A 14,505-nucleotide genomic window follows, 5' to 3' on the forward strand; every position below is an offset into this window, starting at 1 on the left:
GGTTATAAATGAAAAGTCAGTTATTCATTTTATTCATTTCAAATTCATATGACTCACAAAAGAAGAAATTTTGTACCGATCAATCTTTCCCATCCAATAATAATGATAATAATGGTAATTAAAGCTTCATAAAAAGACACTCAAGCGCCAAACTTCTAGTCTAAAATACTAGTTTGGTTTTATATTCCAAGCTTTGAAGCTTACTGTAAGAAAATGCTCTTACTTTAACATTTTAGTCACTGAAAATCTTCCCTCCGGGGAGCTGATGATTCACTGAGTCACTGAGTTCACTGAACAGATCAATCTGAATCCTCAGTGAATCATTCATACGAGGTTTTGAGAATTAGGTCAGCAGGTTCACTGAGAAGATCTCAGTCCAAATACGATTCGTTTACAAATCATACATCACTCTTGAACTTTCCTTTTCATTCTTTAAGACTTCGGTCCCAATTCATTCCAATACTATGGGGAAAAAAAAGCTAAGTGTCTGGTACAACAAATAAAGTAATAGCTAATAATAATTTGAATACATGGATGAACTTTACAGTCATAACCACGTGTTGTTCTCTCCAGGCTCTGTTAGTCTAACATGATTCTCCGAGACATCACTCATTCACAGCCAAGACAGAATTCAAGACTCGCTTTTGGCTATTTAACAAAAACTAGCCCGTCTCTGACTCCATTTCCAGGCGGATCTCCACACCGAAACACAAAACGCTCTTTGTTTATCACGAATGATGCACAAACTCCCTCTCTTTCTCCACGATAGCGACGGCCTGAATGGTTCCTGAACGCTGCATTTCTTGTTCCGGCAATCAGAAAAGCAATTTTAACAGAAAACAAGGTACAGCGGTGTGTTTGACTTTGGGCGCTGTAGCGGTAATTGGCCTGTTAGGATGTTTTCCCAGTTCTGCCGTACAAGGGTCAGAATATTAAAATAAAACTCTCACACAGCTGAAGGGTGTGCACAGAGAGAAAATGCATTATTCCGGATCATTTACACTTTTGCTTTTAAATAAAAGATTGCGTTGTATCAGCGAGGAGGATCTGATAAAAGTTCCCTGAATATAACCAAGGGCAACAAGCAGGATCTGTGGATGCGCACAGAGCACACACACACACACACACACACACACACACACACACACTGTCCACTGTGAGATAATTGAACCTCATTACTCTATCCACTATACATTGTCTGATAGCACATATTAAAATCAGTCCGACATTTTCTTAATGGTAGCATTAATATAACTGCAGCGGGCGTTACGATGATTAATTAGAGTAATAATGAGGTCCCTTATGAGCGCTTTAAACGATTCAGATGATGAAAGGGTCAAGCAAAAGGGTCGGTAGATTAATATCCTATGTGATTCTTAAATGTAGTGGAGAGAATCCGTTCTGAGCATGAATGCTTGTCAGCGGCCATCGGCGCTTTCTGGTGTCCTTTCTGCCAGAACCTCGCTGTCAGTTATTTTCACCCTGAGAGGTGTGTATTGATCCTGAAAGCCACTGCAGTATGTACACATGTGTACACACACACACACACATACACACACACAAATTTTGCCAGGAAATGTAAAAACAAATACTAATGTTTATTCCACTGGTTGCAAAAGCTGAATTTTACTCTAGTGCCACATGATCCTTCTGAAATCATTCTAATTAAATTTATTAATAATTTTTTTTTTTTTTTTTTTTTTTTTAATTTAGAAAAGCAAGAAGCATTTAAAAAAACAAACATATGAGCTGCTTAATAGGGTTAAGAAGAATGTTTTAGGATTCTTTTTTAAAAGAAAAGCATTTAATTAAAATTGAAATCTTTTGTAAAAAAAAAAAAAAAAAAGAAAAAACTAACAAAAATTATAGCAAATGAAGCAAGAAAAAAAAAAAAAGTTGATTTGATTATATATTCAAAGCCCATGTAAAAGCCGATTAGACACTGAAATCTGCAAATCAATCAAATTATCTATTGTAAATAAATAAATAGATATTAAAATTAAGATAAATATTTTAATATTTATATTTTAATTGATGTACTGTACATTAAATGATTAAAAACTGATGATTTACAACAACTAGTAAATACTAGTAAATCTGACATCCTTAAATCTTGTAACTTCTGTAATCATTCTCTCTCAATGTCAATTATAATCAATGTCTCTTTAGGTTTTACACAATCAGACTCGTCTAACCATGTGTGACTTAAATCTTCAAATAGAGGCTAACCTTTATATTTTACACACTCATGGAATGATTATATTTGCGATCATCCTGCATGAGAACGCAACAAACCTTGATTATAAAACACGAGCGGCCCTTACACATGACAACAAAGCACCAATTTATTTTAAAACATTAATTTATGTTTCGAAAGTCTACGACAATAGATCATTTGTACCAAACTGTGAACCTCACTAGGCTTTTAATCTACTTTTAATAGCGTTCTGAAGTACTCTGTTTCTTTTCCATTTGCCTCTAATTTACAAAAAAATGAATAAATAAGTGAATAAATATAAATATATATATATATATATAAATATATATACATATACACACATATACATATACACATATATATACACATATACATATATACATATACGGTATATACATATATATACACATATATACACATATACACATGAAGGTTTAGATGTCTGCAGTTCAATGTCACAACAGAATAACTGTGTTGATATCAATCAAGCAAATGAAGTGTTCATACGACAGTGAACAGAGGTTCACACCCATCTGTCAATCATCAGGCCATGAAATGGATGGTTTGGATTCTCCCACGCCTCCTAAAGACCACCTTCTCCCTTCGAGATCAACAAGGCACAGATGTAATGGAGCGAGCTCAATCATTGACCCCTGACCTGCCGTCAGTCACAAGCTGGCCTGACATTGAACCCCCTTTGACAGAATGCCTATAGGTTTGTTTCACCCTCATTTAACACTGTTTCCCGGAGCTAACGAAGCCATAAATCAGCTAAAAGAAAACACGCAGTCACTTAAACAAAATAAGCCCAATCTATAAAACATAAGAACTGAATTTGAGGGAATTTCTCAAGAGCTTCTTACATGCACTGCTTATTAATAACGCTACGTTTTGTTTGAAGCTATTATTCAGGCCAAAATTTACATTTTTTCATTATTGACTAATTAAGAAATGAAAAAAAAAAGAAGTATTATATATATATATATATATATATATATATATATATATATATATATATATATATATATATATATATATATATATATATATAGCATAAATAAATAAATAAACCAATAAATAAATAAATAAAAAGATGGCGAGTAAAGAGAAATAAATAAAGATAATTCATACATTTTATTTAAAATAAAATTTTTGGTAGACTATATGTTTAAGGCTGTTTTAAATCAAATTAATGTATGATTTTGACTATATTTTTGTAGAAACCACGTAACGTAGGATTTTGAGACAATGTATAAAGTCTTCATGTCTCATGTCGATTACAGATTCAGCAAGTACTACAAATAACAAAATATTTTGTACCAGGCACAACTTCAGCTCTGATCCTTCCATCCACAGAGAACAAGAATTAAAAAGGCAATCACAGTGACATAAGCAGAAGATGTGACAGCAAAGAGACTCCAGAGAAAATAAATCTTTTAAATATAAAGAAGGAAATGAGGTCAACATTAAAAGAAATGCTGCCGCTGAGAAGCCATTTCCACCCTAAATGTAATCAGACACAATACAGAAACAAAATCAAGCAAGTAGCTCTAGATTCAAACCTTGGTTTTCTCCTGCTGCAGTTCAATTTGGATTTCGGTGAGTTTGGCCCTCAGCTCCTCATTGGCTGCCTGCAGGGCTGCCATGGCGTCAGGCCGCTCCCCTTTGCCCCGCCCACTGGGGGGTTTCTTGGACATGTTGGGCAGTACTCCACAGGCCACGCCCCTTTCAGGGATGACCTGAGTTTGCGAACGGTCAAGATCGGTTTCCGTTTGTCCCTCAGCTACATCTTTCCACCCACCTGCAGTTCACGAGGAAACAAAAATTTAAAAAAATTAAAGTTAAAAAATAAAAAAACTGAAAGATTAAAGTTTGACTGTTTCACTAAAAGAAAATCAGCTTGAAATACAAACAAAAAGGCAAGCAGTTCATGCAATTTCTTTTCTGTTGGCAAATTTTAATTTAAAACAGGAATTATGAATGGGATATACTGTATTTTGTTCTATTTTCCATTCTGTTAAGATCATTTTGTACTATACTAGATGACCTTAACAAAAATTAACAGAAAGCTAACACAAATATTAGCACCGAACCTACCCCTAAAAATGATAATGGCTTAAAATCAACACACTACATATTTTAGAATTAACTTATTCCGAATTCGAGAAAACTGTAATTTTAATGTGACACTTTTATATAATTGAGCCAACAGCTACAAGACTCTCCATCTTTGTATATCTTCCTATTGTCTAAAGTCATTTTGGTGTTCAGCACCTAATTTTCACAATCCTATCACATTATAAAATAGTATTGGTGCCATTTATTGATAAAAAGTCACAGACTCACAGCTCAGAAAACAGAGACTTGTGAGCCGCATGCCAAAGAGAGTCTGTTCTCTGCCAGACAAAGGTTTTGAATACAATTTAGGAGTTAAATAGGTAAATATAAACATAAATACATATTATATAAATACATATTTAAAAAAAATAACGTTCTGTAGCCGTTGTTCACTAGATAGTGATATTATTTCAGCAGTATTGTTGTTATTTCAATCACTTGATACTTTAGAGAAGCCCTCCCTTATCTGAGGTGCAAGTAATATCTGGCAACCCTTTTGTGGAGTTCAAACAGCATATTCTTAACTTCAATGTCTTGCATGTCAAGCCAAATTGAAGTGTAATTTTGTGCTTTTAACACGCAGCACCTTTCTCTTTCATATCCTGACCTGCCAAAAACGTTTTCAAAAACGTGAAGATCATCTTAACCAGAAGAGATACGTTTTTAAGCACTGGGAATAATCGCTGTGACGTCACACAAGAGCTAATCTCCGTTGGCCAGCGCTGATTAGCTAATCCCTTCATTAAAATTATCATTGGGTAATTAATGATAAAACAAGTCCCTCGTTAGAATAGTGATTTTTATCTCGCGAATGAATCAGATAATATACTTATTAGAACAGGTCGTTATTAGCATAGATAACCGTGGGAGCACTTTGGGAGTACCTGGCATTTTCTTCTGTAATACAGCATTATTTTCTGAGACTACCTGACTACAGTTTAACCAATAAACGATCTCAAATCACATCTCATTTGACACAAATGAGATTAAGTTAAGAGCAAATGGAGCCGAAGTCTCCTGTCTCGTGAGAGAGCCTCACATCTTCTCTACGGTTTCGACAGAGATCTCAACGTGCTCAAATTTGCCAAGATACATAAGTTAGAAATGAAAAATAATTCCCATCAATTGATCTAAGCTCCTATCGTACTCTCCAGCGCGTAGCCGAGGTAGACTTGTTTTTTATTTCCTCCGTTGAGAAACATCTGAGACAAAGTTGATGTAGTCCATTGAACTACGAGCAATAAAAAGTGCTTCATGTTAAAAAGACCCAGCTGTTTTAGCGGTCTTGATTCTGGAAGGAGAAACCGGAAGGTTTTCTTAGCTTACCACTACCACAAATCCTAAATCCACATCCAGCCCTCACAGAAACTATCTTTCAAGCTTTATGTTTGACTGATCGCGTCAGCCGACTAGAGATAAGAGGAATCTAACAACATGCCAACATGGCTTGTAGATTACAGATAATTGGAAAAGAATCTCTAGCCTCTCTAGATTAAAGGAAAAACATCCGTGAGTTTAAATAACTTTTAACGAGAGCAAGTACACACGTAAGCATTTTTAATGAACTCATTTGCTTTGAAAGCACTCAGTTTATCACGTTTTTATTGAGCATGTGATCACGTCAGAGATGCACTTTGCAAGTGTCTCCATCAAATCCATGGACACTTTTGTACTTCGTGGCTCCATTCTAGCAGCACAGCTCTATCACTTTTGACATTTGACAATTATCAGTTGTTTTTTCGAAGAAGCCCGACAGCTCACTAAATGTCAAAACACTAAAAACTGTACATAAAACTACGTTTAACAGATAAGCATCCTGAACGGCGTATCAAATTGTGTTTTAAACGACATAATGGACCGATTGATTACTGAGATAAAATGTTAGCAATTTTTAAATGTATATGAAATAATCCAATGACGTGATTTTAATTGAACAAGCGCATTTTAAATATATTTTCTGTTTAAAAAACGGTTAAGTACTTGTTAAAATACAACAGACTGACAGCAAGTCTGTACCGAAGTAGGCATCTTTAACTTCCTTCTTTAACATAAACTCACTTTAGAAGTGACAAAAGACACCATTCAGCTTTGCCCAGTTGAACTGAGCACATTATGTGGATCATTGAGTAAGATAACGGCACTTTTCATACATAGAGCAGCTATTATGACAGCTCTGAGCTGCAGCTCAATTACCGTTCACCTCAGCTGGATCTTGTACTAAAATTCTTACTGCCTTATCGAAGCTAAATGAATATCACAAGCCGTTTGCTGCGTGCAGATCAACTGCTGTCTAATGACGGTTCACCTCTAAGCTTCGTAAAGATCATAACGGGTTCAGAAGATGCCGTAAATAAGAGCTGCACATTGGGGCGAGAGTGACAGATCTTTATTTCTTGGGTGAACTGTTTCTTTAAAATTCCGGATATGAGATTACTTGAAGCGTCTAATCCGAGCAAATTACAGTGACTCAGCAGACTTTATGCAATATGACCTAAAATGAGTGATAAAAAAAATGTCTAGATGCTCTTAAAAATGAAAAGGGTTAGTTCACTAAACATTGTTGCTTGACATAAAATAAAATGATCTGAAATGAAATAAAACGATTGATTTTGTTCGTTTTTGTTTACATTTATTACAACGTTTAAATTCAAATGTATAACTGTCTAGATATTTAAAAGCAAAACTAATAAAACAATGAGCGAAAATATACAAATAAAATCAAATTGAAATATTTACTAAATTATACTATTTCAGTGGTATTAAAACAATGCTAAAGCTTAATTATTATCATAATCATTAAGCATAAATTTCTGACCTAGTGCAAAAGTGCATGCATCCAAGCAAGCATTTTCATCATCAACAATTAGCATCTATGCTGCTATCATTTGCATCCACACCGGTTATATAAAACAATATACAGTAGACAGCAATATATACAGCATATGCATTTCTCATGTTATTATAACAGTCATTAGACAAACTCCATTTGAAAGTGACATCTAATCGAAATCCATGCCTTGCCTTCTTTTCATTATATGCATCACAACCAATGCTTACGTAAACCAGTGCATCTATATTTTGTTGCTTATGCCAAAACTTCCTCAAAAACACTCCCCATCTGAAGTCAACGAGTTCATTCCTTTAGGCTTGCCGATCACATGCTCAAAAAAAGAGGCACATTTCGTCATCCATCGCTTGCATCATAAATACAACCTATGCAACCCGTGCTGTGTTTCTCTGCCAGGCATCTGAAGAAAATAACCGACAAGCAGAACGAGCCTCTTTGCATCGCAGATGGCCCTCCGAGAACATTTCAACAAATGTTCAGCCTGTGGACGTAATTCCAACCTGCGCAAGCGAGGCTCGAGCTGCTCCAAGCGTCATTTGATCAAGCATCTCCCCTTTTGCACCGGCTCGCATTGACATCCCAGCAGGCCGATAACGGGATCGTTATGTGGTTAACGGCGCGCTTGATGCCACCCTGCAAGAAGCGTATTCAACGCACAACCATCGAGACTCACCTTAAGTGCATGATTCGAGGCTGTGATGTTGTTTTAACCTTCAGCGTTTATCCAGGGAGCTCCATCATTCCGTGCGATTCGCAGCACATGCTCTGAAACGACAAGGGACGCATGTTGTCATGCCCCCGAATTCCATGCAGAAGATGCTTGAATCCCTTCAGAAGCGAGGCGCTTGAGGTCTGCGCAGACAAGCTGGATCCTCGGCGGTACAGACGCCGGATCGCCAGGAGGGAACGGCACGAAAAAAAACAGGACGATCGGGAGGGGAGATTTTGAAGCCAGAGAGATACGATTCCTCGCACTTACCATAAACACTCCCTCACCATCCCTGACGGAGAGCGAGGGACGATGCCGGCAGGAAGGAGGAGGGGAGGGTGGCACGCACACACATATGCGCAGGCGTGCGCACATGCATGCACACTGGAATCTGGCAGTTCTGCGGGATGCTCGAAGCCTGGCTTCTATCCTGGGTTGCCTAGCGAGAGAGACAGAGGAAGAGACAGCTATTGTAGCCGCCCGCTGGTCAATGCACTGCAACTGCATCCCAGTCCCACTGCATCACGTCATCAGCCAAAGCCTGTGCGTTAAATAACAACCGACTGCACACTACATGCGGGTTGTGTTGCTCCACTCGTTGCGCAGCTCGTTTATTTGGAAGCGGTTCAGGACTCACACAGCGTGCCGCTCCTTCCGTATGGCTGATGCCTGAAACTGCATTATTGAGCATTGCTTAAATAATACTGCAGAACCACACCATCATCTTAGTGTAAGCGCTGCGATTTGTCCTCCGGCCCTGGAGATGGCGACGGAGATCTAAGACGCGAGAACAAAACTGAGGTTAAAGATACAAAGCTTCATTTGTAGGCCACTAGTGGCACTAAACAAAATACTGTTTTGAAGGAAAATTTCGTAACATGCCACCCACCTACAGTTACCAGTTCCAAGATTCATGTCACTTGTTGAACAAGCAGCGCAATAAACCAACCGAGGAGGTCTGTAATACATGGAAAAAGATAACTGTTAGGATACTGAACTTCCCTGTCCACGTTACACTTTTAACTGAAATAAGTAAACCAATTATTAGGATGTGTGTGTGTGTGTGTTTATATTTGTGCTTTTAAACGATCAATCATATCCAAAATAAAGGTTTCGTTCACATAATATATGTGCTGTTTATTTATCATGTATATATAAATACACACAAATGCATTTACGTATTTCTGAAAAAATATGCATTAAATATGTATTTATCATTGTATTAATATAAATATAGACATGCAAATACATGTAAAAATTATCTAGATAAATCCTGTATATGAGTGTATTTATATATACATAATATATATATATATATACACAGAACATATATATTAAGCAAACTTATTTTGTGTCTGAGTAATCGAGATTATTACATAATAATAAAAAACAATAGCAAGTGTCATCAAGTGAAATCAGGCTAATAAAATAAAAAACTAGACCTTCTAGAGGATTTGAACAATCTGGCAACACACGCGAGGTGGTTTTACTCCAATCTGGCATCCCTCGTGCCAGTGTGCCAGTATTGTTGTCGTTGTGTTTGCCCTATATTTCCATCCATAGCATCGCCGCATGTTGCGTCAGCGCCAGCCGTGTGGATTCACGGAATAAACATCCCGATCCACTTCTGTCTCATGAAACCACATGCTGTTCACTGTACCAGACGTGCAGAGCGCAGGCTACGTTTCAGAGCCGTCCTCATAGACCCATGCCTCTGGATAACGCCGTGTTTTGAATCTTATCGTCTCTCGACTAAGGATTTACGCGAACGCCAATCGTCTTCTGCTGGCTGTTTTGTCGTTCAAGGGAGCTAAAATGTCGATTGAAAAGCAAAGCGTGTCCGAGGAAAACCTTCAGGGTATGTCAAAAGAGCTCAAGTTAATGTTGTTATATGCGTGGTGCTACTCAAAAACCACAGTCGCAAAGGCAAAACGCATTAGGGGTGTTTGTATACATCCCTGATTAGACGGTGGTCGTTCGAGTCATTTCACATAAAATTGAATCATTGTATATGGTTATATTTAACGGTATGACATGTGGTGAAAAGAAGCAGGTGTGCAAAAAAAAAAACAATGACGACGCATGTGATCTGCAATAATAAAAATAGAAGCTACGCGACGTGAGATTTGTGAACGAATCATTTTTTTTAGAGCCGGATCTCTTAAATGATTCATTCAGGAATCGATCCGAGGCGTTCTCGTTTCAGCAATTCGCCGACTCACTGAACCGCCTCTTTTTTTTTTTTAAACATCGAATCTCAATAAGACAAACGAACAACCGAATCCGATATGATTTTCCGTATATGTCTGATTCATAACCCGAGAAGGTGTAATGATTTGATTTGACTGGACAGTATTTTTGCCAACCAGCAGAAATGTAAACATTTCGAAATCGACTCGCAGCGCTTTAATGATCACGAAACCTGAATGGAAACGACCTTATTAACGGAACTAACACAAAAATAAAAAGATGGCACCACGAAATGCCGCAAAGAATCATTAAACCGGTTCTTTGAAACGAACCGTCTGAAAGAACCGATTCACGGAAAGGACTCTGCATCGCTGCTTCAGAGGGGTGGGGTTTACACCGCCCGATCTCATTGGATGTTGATCGAAAAAAATGATTCGACATCATGAGCTATTTATAGCCGGATCCGTGTTTATTTTGCTCTGACTGCTGGCTTGAGTCTCATGTGCTGGCGTGTTCTCCGTTTATCTGGATATTCTGGCTGTTGTGTCATGATCACTGATTCATGCCTAGCCCGGATTTCAATGTCATGTCGATAAAATAATAACAGGTTATGACATGTGATGATTGCAGTACATTGATTCCAAAGAAAGCCAAAGGCATTAAGAACGTAGGTGAGGAGTGCATTAAACAGAACCATTTGAAAGCAATGTTTTTCATTCCTAAATATATAAATACAACCGATTACAATGCTGCTGCCACTGCAATATCAGAATTATATATTATATATATATATACACATACACATACATATATATGCATGCATATATATAACATCTAAGAAAGACTACTAAAGTACAGTAACTGTAGTTACATCTTAATGCACCACGAAAGACCTAGATGTTGTTTGGCTTTTTTCTGCAGGTTCCTGGGTGGAGCTGCATTTTAATAATGGAGGAGGCGGCACTCCTAAAGGAGGTTCGGAGGATCAGTCTGCCAGCGCCGCCCCAAGCGGAGACCTGGAGAAGATGCTGCTGGACGCTCAGCACGAGTCGGGCAGGAGCAGCTCAAGAGGAAGCCTGCCGTGTGACAGGTCTGCACGAGCACACTTTAATCGAGCGCATGAACTGCAGCGAGAACTTACTTGATAGGATAACAGTGGTATAATGAATCTTATTATGATTTCCTCACCAGTCCTCCAAGATCCCAGACTCCTTCACACTTGCGCAGAGGCTCCGAGGTCCACAGCTCTGGAGAAAAGAACAGTTCACAGGTAGACACCTCGTCACGACTTCAGCAGATTGTACTAAAACAGGTGTGCTTCTGCTTTAATGTAACTAGATGAATTAAAAAAAAATATGACTCAAGATTCCGGTGGACAAGAAATATGTAGAATCATTAAGAAATATAAAATGAAAAAAATGAGTCAGCGAATAATAAAGTAAAACTGATATTTAATAATAAAGTTAAATAAAATAAAAATACATTTAAATAGGATTAATTAGGAAATATTCATTTTTATGGCTCTAAAATACTTCAGATACTTTATTTATTAATGAGATTAATTTAAGGGCGTCTAACTACTTAACACTGATATATAAATGATTTAATGTTTCTATGGTCAAGAAAATATTATTATTGTAAAGAAATTAAAATAGTGTTTTTCTGACCCGATTAAAAAAAAAAATAAAAAAAAGAGAAAACCCACTAAAATAATATGGTTAAAAAAATTTTTCATTAACTATAGATTTTGGACCGACTTTCATTTACACATTTATTAAGTGTTTTAGTTCTAACATTTAAGTGATTTGATACAATGCACTTATTGTGCACATACATGTTTTACATTTTCCTTACATTAAAAAAAAACACTACATGAAGTTCACCTTAAAAATGACCATACCACAAAACCTGCCTTTAACCATAACTGCATAAATGAACACAATGCGCAAAAAGACATCCAAAACTAAAAAGTGATGGATATTTAAAGGTCAAAAGGGTGTGGGATCACTTAAAATCACTTTAATGATCTGACTTTTCAAAATGTCTAATAAATGAAACACGAGTCATCCGTTAGCCATTTAAATTCTGTTGCGTTCTTCATTTAAGTCGGAGGAAGACTATCTGGAGAGGAGAAAAGAGGTGGAGATCCTGATGAAGAAAAATGCGGACTGGATCTGGGACTGGTCGAGTCGACCGGAAAACCTGCCACCGAAGTACCTAAACTGTTTGATACGGTTAATAAAGCCATTTGGCACGAAAAGCATCTCGACGTAGTAAAGAGTGAGAGCAAGCAGATGATGCATGATGTGTTTGTAGGGAGTTTCTGCTGAGACACCCGAAGCGTTCCAGCACACTCAGCATGAGGAACACCAGCGTGATGAAGAAGGGAGGGATCTTCTCAGCAGAATTCCTCAAGGTTTTCCTGCCCTCTCTTGTCCTCTCGCACATCCTCGCTGTGGGTCTCGGGTGAGTCCGTTAAACAAACCAGTAGCCTGAGTAATCGTTCTTTTTGTAGTAGCCGTGTTTTAATGTCTATATAGTTTATGTAGTTATTTTATCACTTTCACCCTAAATGAAAACAGACATGGCAACTATCTGAAATAAGTCTATATTTTATTTTAATTAAATGGCAATATTTATAGTTTCAGCTCAAGTTAAAAGGTAATGTTTTGGCAGCTAACTGAAATGAGTTAAATTTTAATTACAAAAATGACATTATTAGTTAAAAAAAAAAACCCTAAGATAAAACAAAAATAAGTACATAATGTCAAAATTATACGAAATTTAAAAAAAAAGGAAGTATTATTATTATTACACTACTATTACACTATTAAATATACTATATAAACATCTAAAATAATTACACAGCCAGACAAAAAAAAAAAAATTAATTACCCAAATCAATTCTAGGGATTAGAATATTTTAAAGAGCTGTGGATGGTTTCTATTAGCTTGGGCCAATAAACAACCACCCAAAATATTACAGCATCCACCACAACTTCAAGCTTTTCAAAAGTATATAAGTATATTAATCCTATATATGGATCCATTTATAGTAACAAATCCAGGGTTATTTTTGAGAGCGCAGTGGATGCGGTCTGCGTGCTGGAATGCATGCTAGCGCTCCACAGGGGTTAGCATGACTTAGCAGTTTTCCTCTGACGTCTCACAGCTCCGCTGACGCAAAAAACGAGTCCGCCGATTCACGACCGCTTTCAAAAGCGCGCTGTAGTACAGATCCTAAAGCGAGCATCGGTGCTGCATCCGACGATTAACCATCTCGTCTTTTTTCAGGGTGTACATCGGAAGGCGCATCGCTACCTCCGGCACCTTTTGAGGGAGCAGGAAAAGCCGAGGAACGAGACAAAACCTCATATGTGCACATCCACCATCTCAGCTGCTTTGTCGTGAATCAGTGCTTGTGTAGACGCAGATAAGACAAGGTCACGTGACACATTTCCTCTCTGCCTCGCTCCCCCCTTGTGTATTCCACTGGCCTTTCCCATAGTCCCCATCCCAAAAATGCCAGTCCATTCCAGGGCCGTCAGCACAGGGAAAGCCGATGCTAGACTTAGGGGCAGATGCTGATAGAATTAGATGTAATGCATCCTCGTAATTTTGTATTTACTCGTACCAAGACTACTGAGAATATTATGAGAGGATCGTAAGAAAGGAATACGGATGAGAGAGGAGAAATGAAGTAGTAGTGCTGGATCTCCAGAGATGCGGTACATGTAACTGCAGACTGTGAATCGGGAAGAGATTTAGCCGTCTACCCCATATCAAAACAGGGATTGTATGTATATATTATGGTATATCTCAACATTTGATGATATAATATAGGACTCGTTTTACCTTGTCACCATTTCTATGTATCTTAAAAGGTAGCTTTCTGTATATTACCACACCAAAAACAGACTTTGGGAATCAAGCTGTTCACAGTATTATTCAATTGTGCAATGAACTTTAGTAAATACTTTAGTAAAAAGTTGAGTACCATATCAACACTTTTATGAATGTCAATTGAAAATCACCAATAAATATCCAACATAAGCTGAGAAAAATGGTTGAATGAAGCTTGCCTCACCTGTGAATCTCACAGACGTTTTTCGTTTCTCTGAAGGGTCCGGGTTTCAGCCCAGAGATTGCCTTAAATAAAACTTGTTAATGAATCAGGCAGGAGTATAAGGGAAATTGTGTAAATCTGTGCATGTTTTGTAGTCTTAAAAGGTTACGTTCGGTGTACGTGTCGATTTCATTGTGGTTTTGTATCAACTGAGGGAATCAACAAATAAATGTCTGCCAACCGTAACGTCTCTTGGATTGCATCTTCATATTGCAGGTTACGTACAATTACACTGCCATTTACAAGTTTGGGCTCAGTAAGATTTAAGAGTTTCGTTACAAAATAGTTCCATTTCA

At 37.5% G+C, this 14,505-nt stretch overlaps 2 protein-coding genes across 24 annotated transcripts in view; one reads left to right on the forward strand and one right to left on the reverse strand.

The window, feature by feature from the left end:
- jakmip3 (Janus kinase and microtubule interacting protein 3) overlaps positions 1 to 9,472 on the reverse strand; it is a 40,653-nt gene extending 31,181 nt beyond the window's left edge. For 15 of the 20 annotated variants that reach the window (XR_006252222.1, XM_043253817.1, XM_043253814.1 and 12 more), the window contains exons 1-4: positions 9,336 to 9,472; positions 8,783 to 8,851; positions 7,858 to 8,670; positions 3,781 to 4,019 (exon numbers count right to left, since the gene is read on the reverse strand). Coding sequence is in view for 19 of the 20 variants with exons in the window: in XM_043253817.1 (XP_043109752.1) it covers positions 3,781 to 3,915 (135 nt within the window). In the remaining variant the exon portion in view is untranslated. Of the gene's footprint in view, positions 1 to 3,780; positions 4,020 to 7,857; positions 8,974 to 9,335 lie in introns of those variants that run through there. The other 5 variants (XM_043253801.1, XM_043253802.1, XM_043253803.1 and 2 more) reach the window with 5 other exon arrangements.
- bnip3 (BCL2 interacting protein 3) lies at positions 9,451 to 14,395 on the forward strand. 4 transcript variants are annotated; one of them, XM_043253820.1, is made up of 6 exons: positions 9,451 to 9,751; positions 11,005 to 11,173; positions 11,275 to 11,395; positions 12,190 to 12,296; positions 12,400 to 12,549; positions 13,378 to 14,395. In XM_043253820.1, exons 1-6 carry the CDS (start codon positions 9,709 to 9,711, stop codon positions 13,418 to 13,420), a joined length of 633 nt encoding a protein of 210 aa, XP_043109755.1. In that variant the 5' UTR covers positions 9,451 to 9,708; the 3' UTR covers positions 13,421 to 14,395. The 4 variants fall into 4 exon arrangements, with proteins under 4 accessions (XP_043109755.1, XP_043109757.1, XP_043109754.1 ...); XM_043253822.1 differs by having other exon boundaries at positions 9,457 to 9,751; positions 11,275 to 11,353; XM_043253819.1 differs by lacking the exon at positions 9,451 to 9,751 and adding an exon at positions 9,819 to 10,754.
- Positions 14,396 to 14,505: the final 110 nt, after the last annotated feature.

The sequence above is a fragment of the Puntigrus tetrazona genome, chromosome 12 (assembly GCF_018831695.1).
Source record: "Puntigrus tetrazona isolate hp1 chromosome 12, ASM1883169v1, whole genome shotgun sequence".
NCBI classification, from domain to species: Eukaryota; Metazoa; Chordata; class Actinopteri; order Cypriniformes; family Cyprinidae; genus Puntigrus; species Puntigrus tetrazona.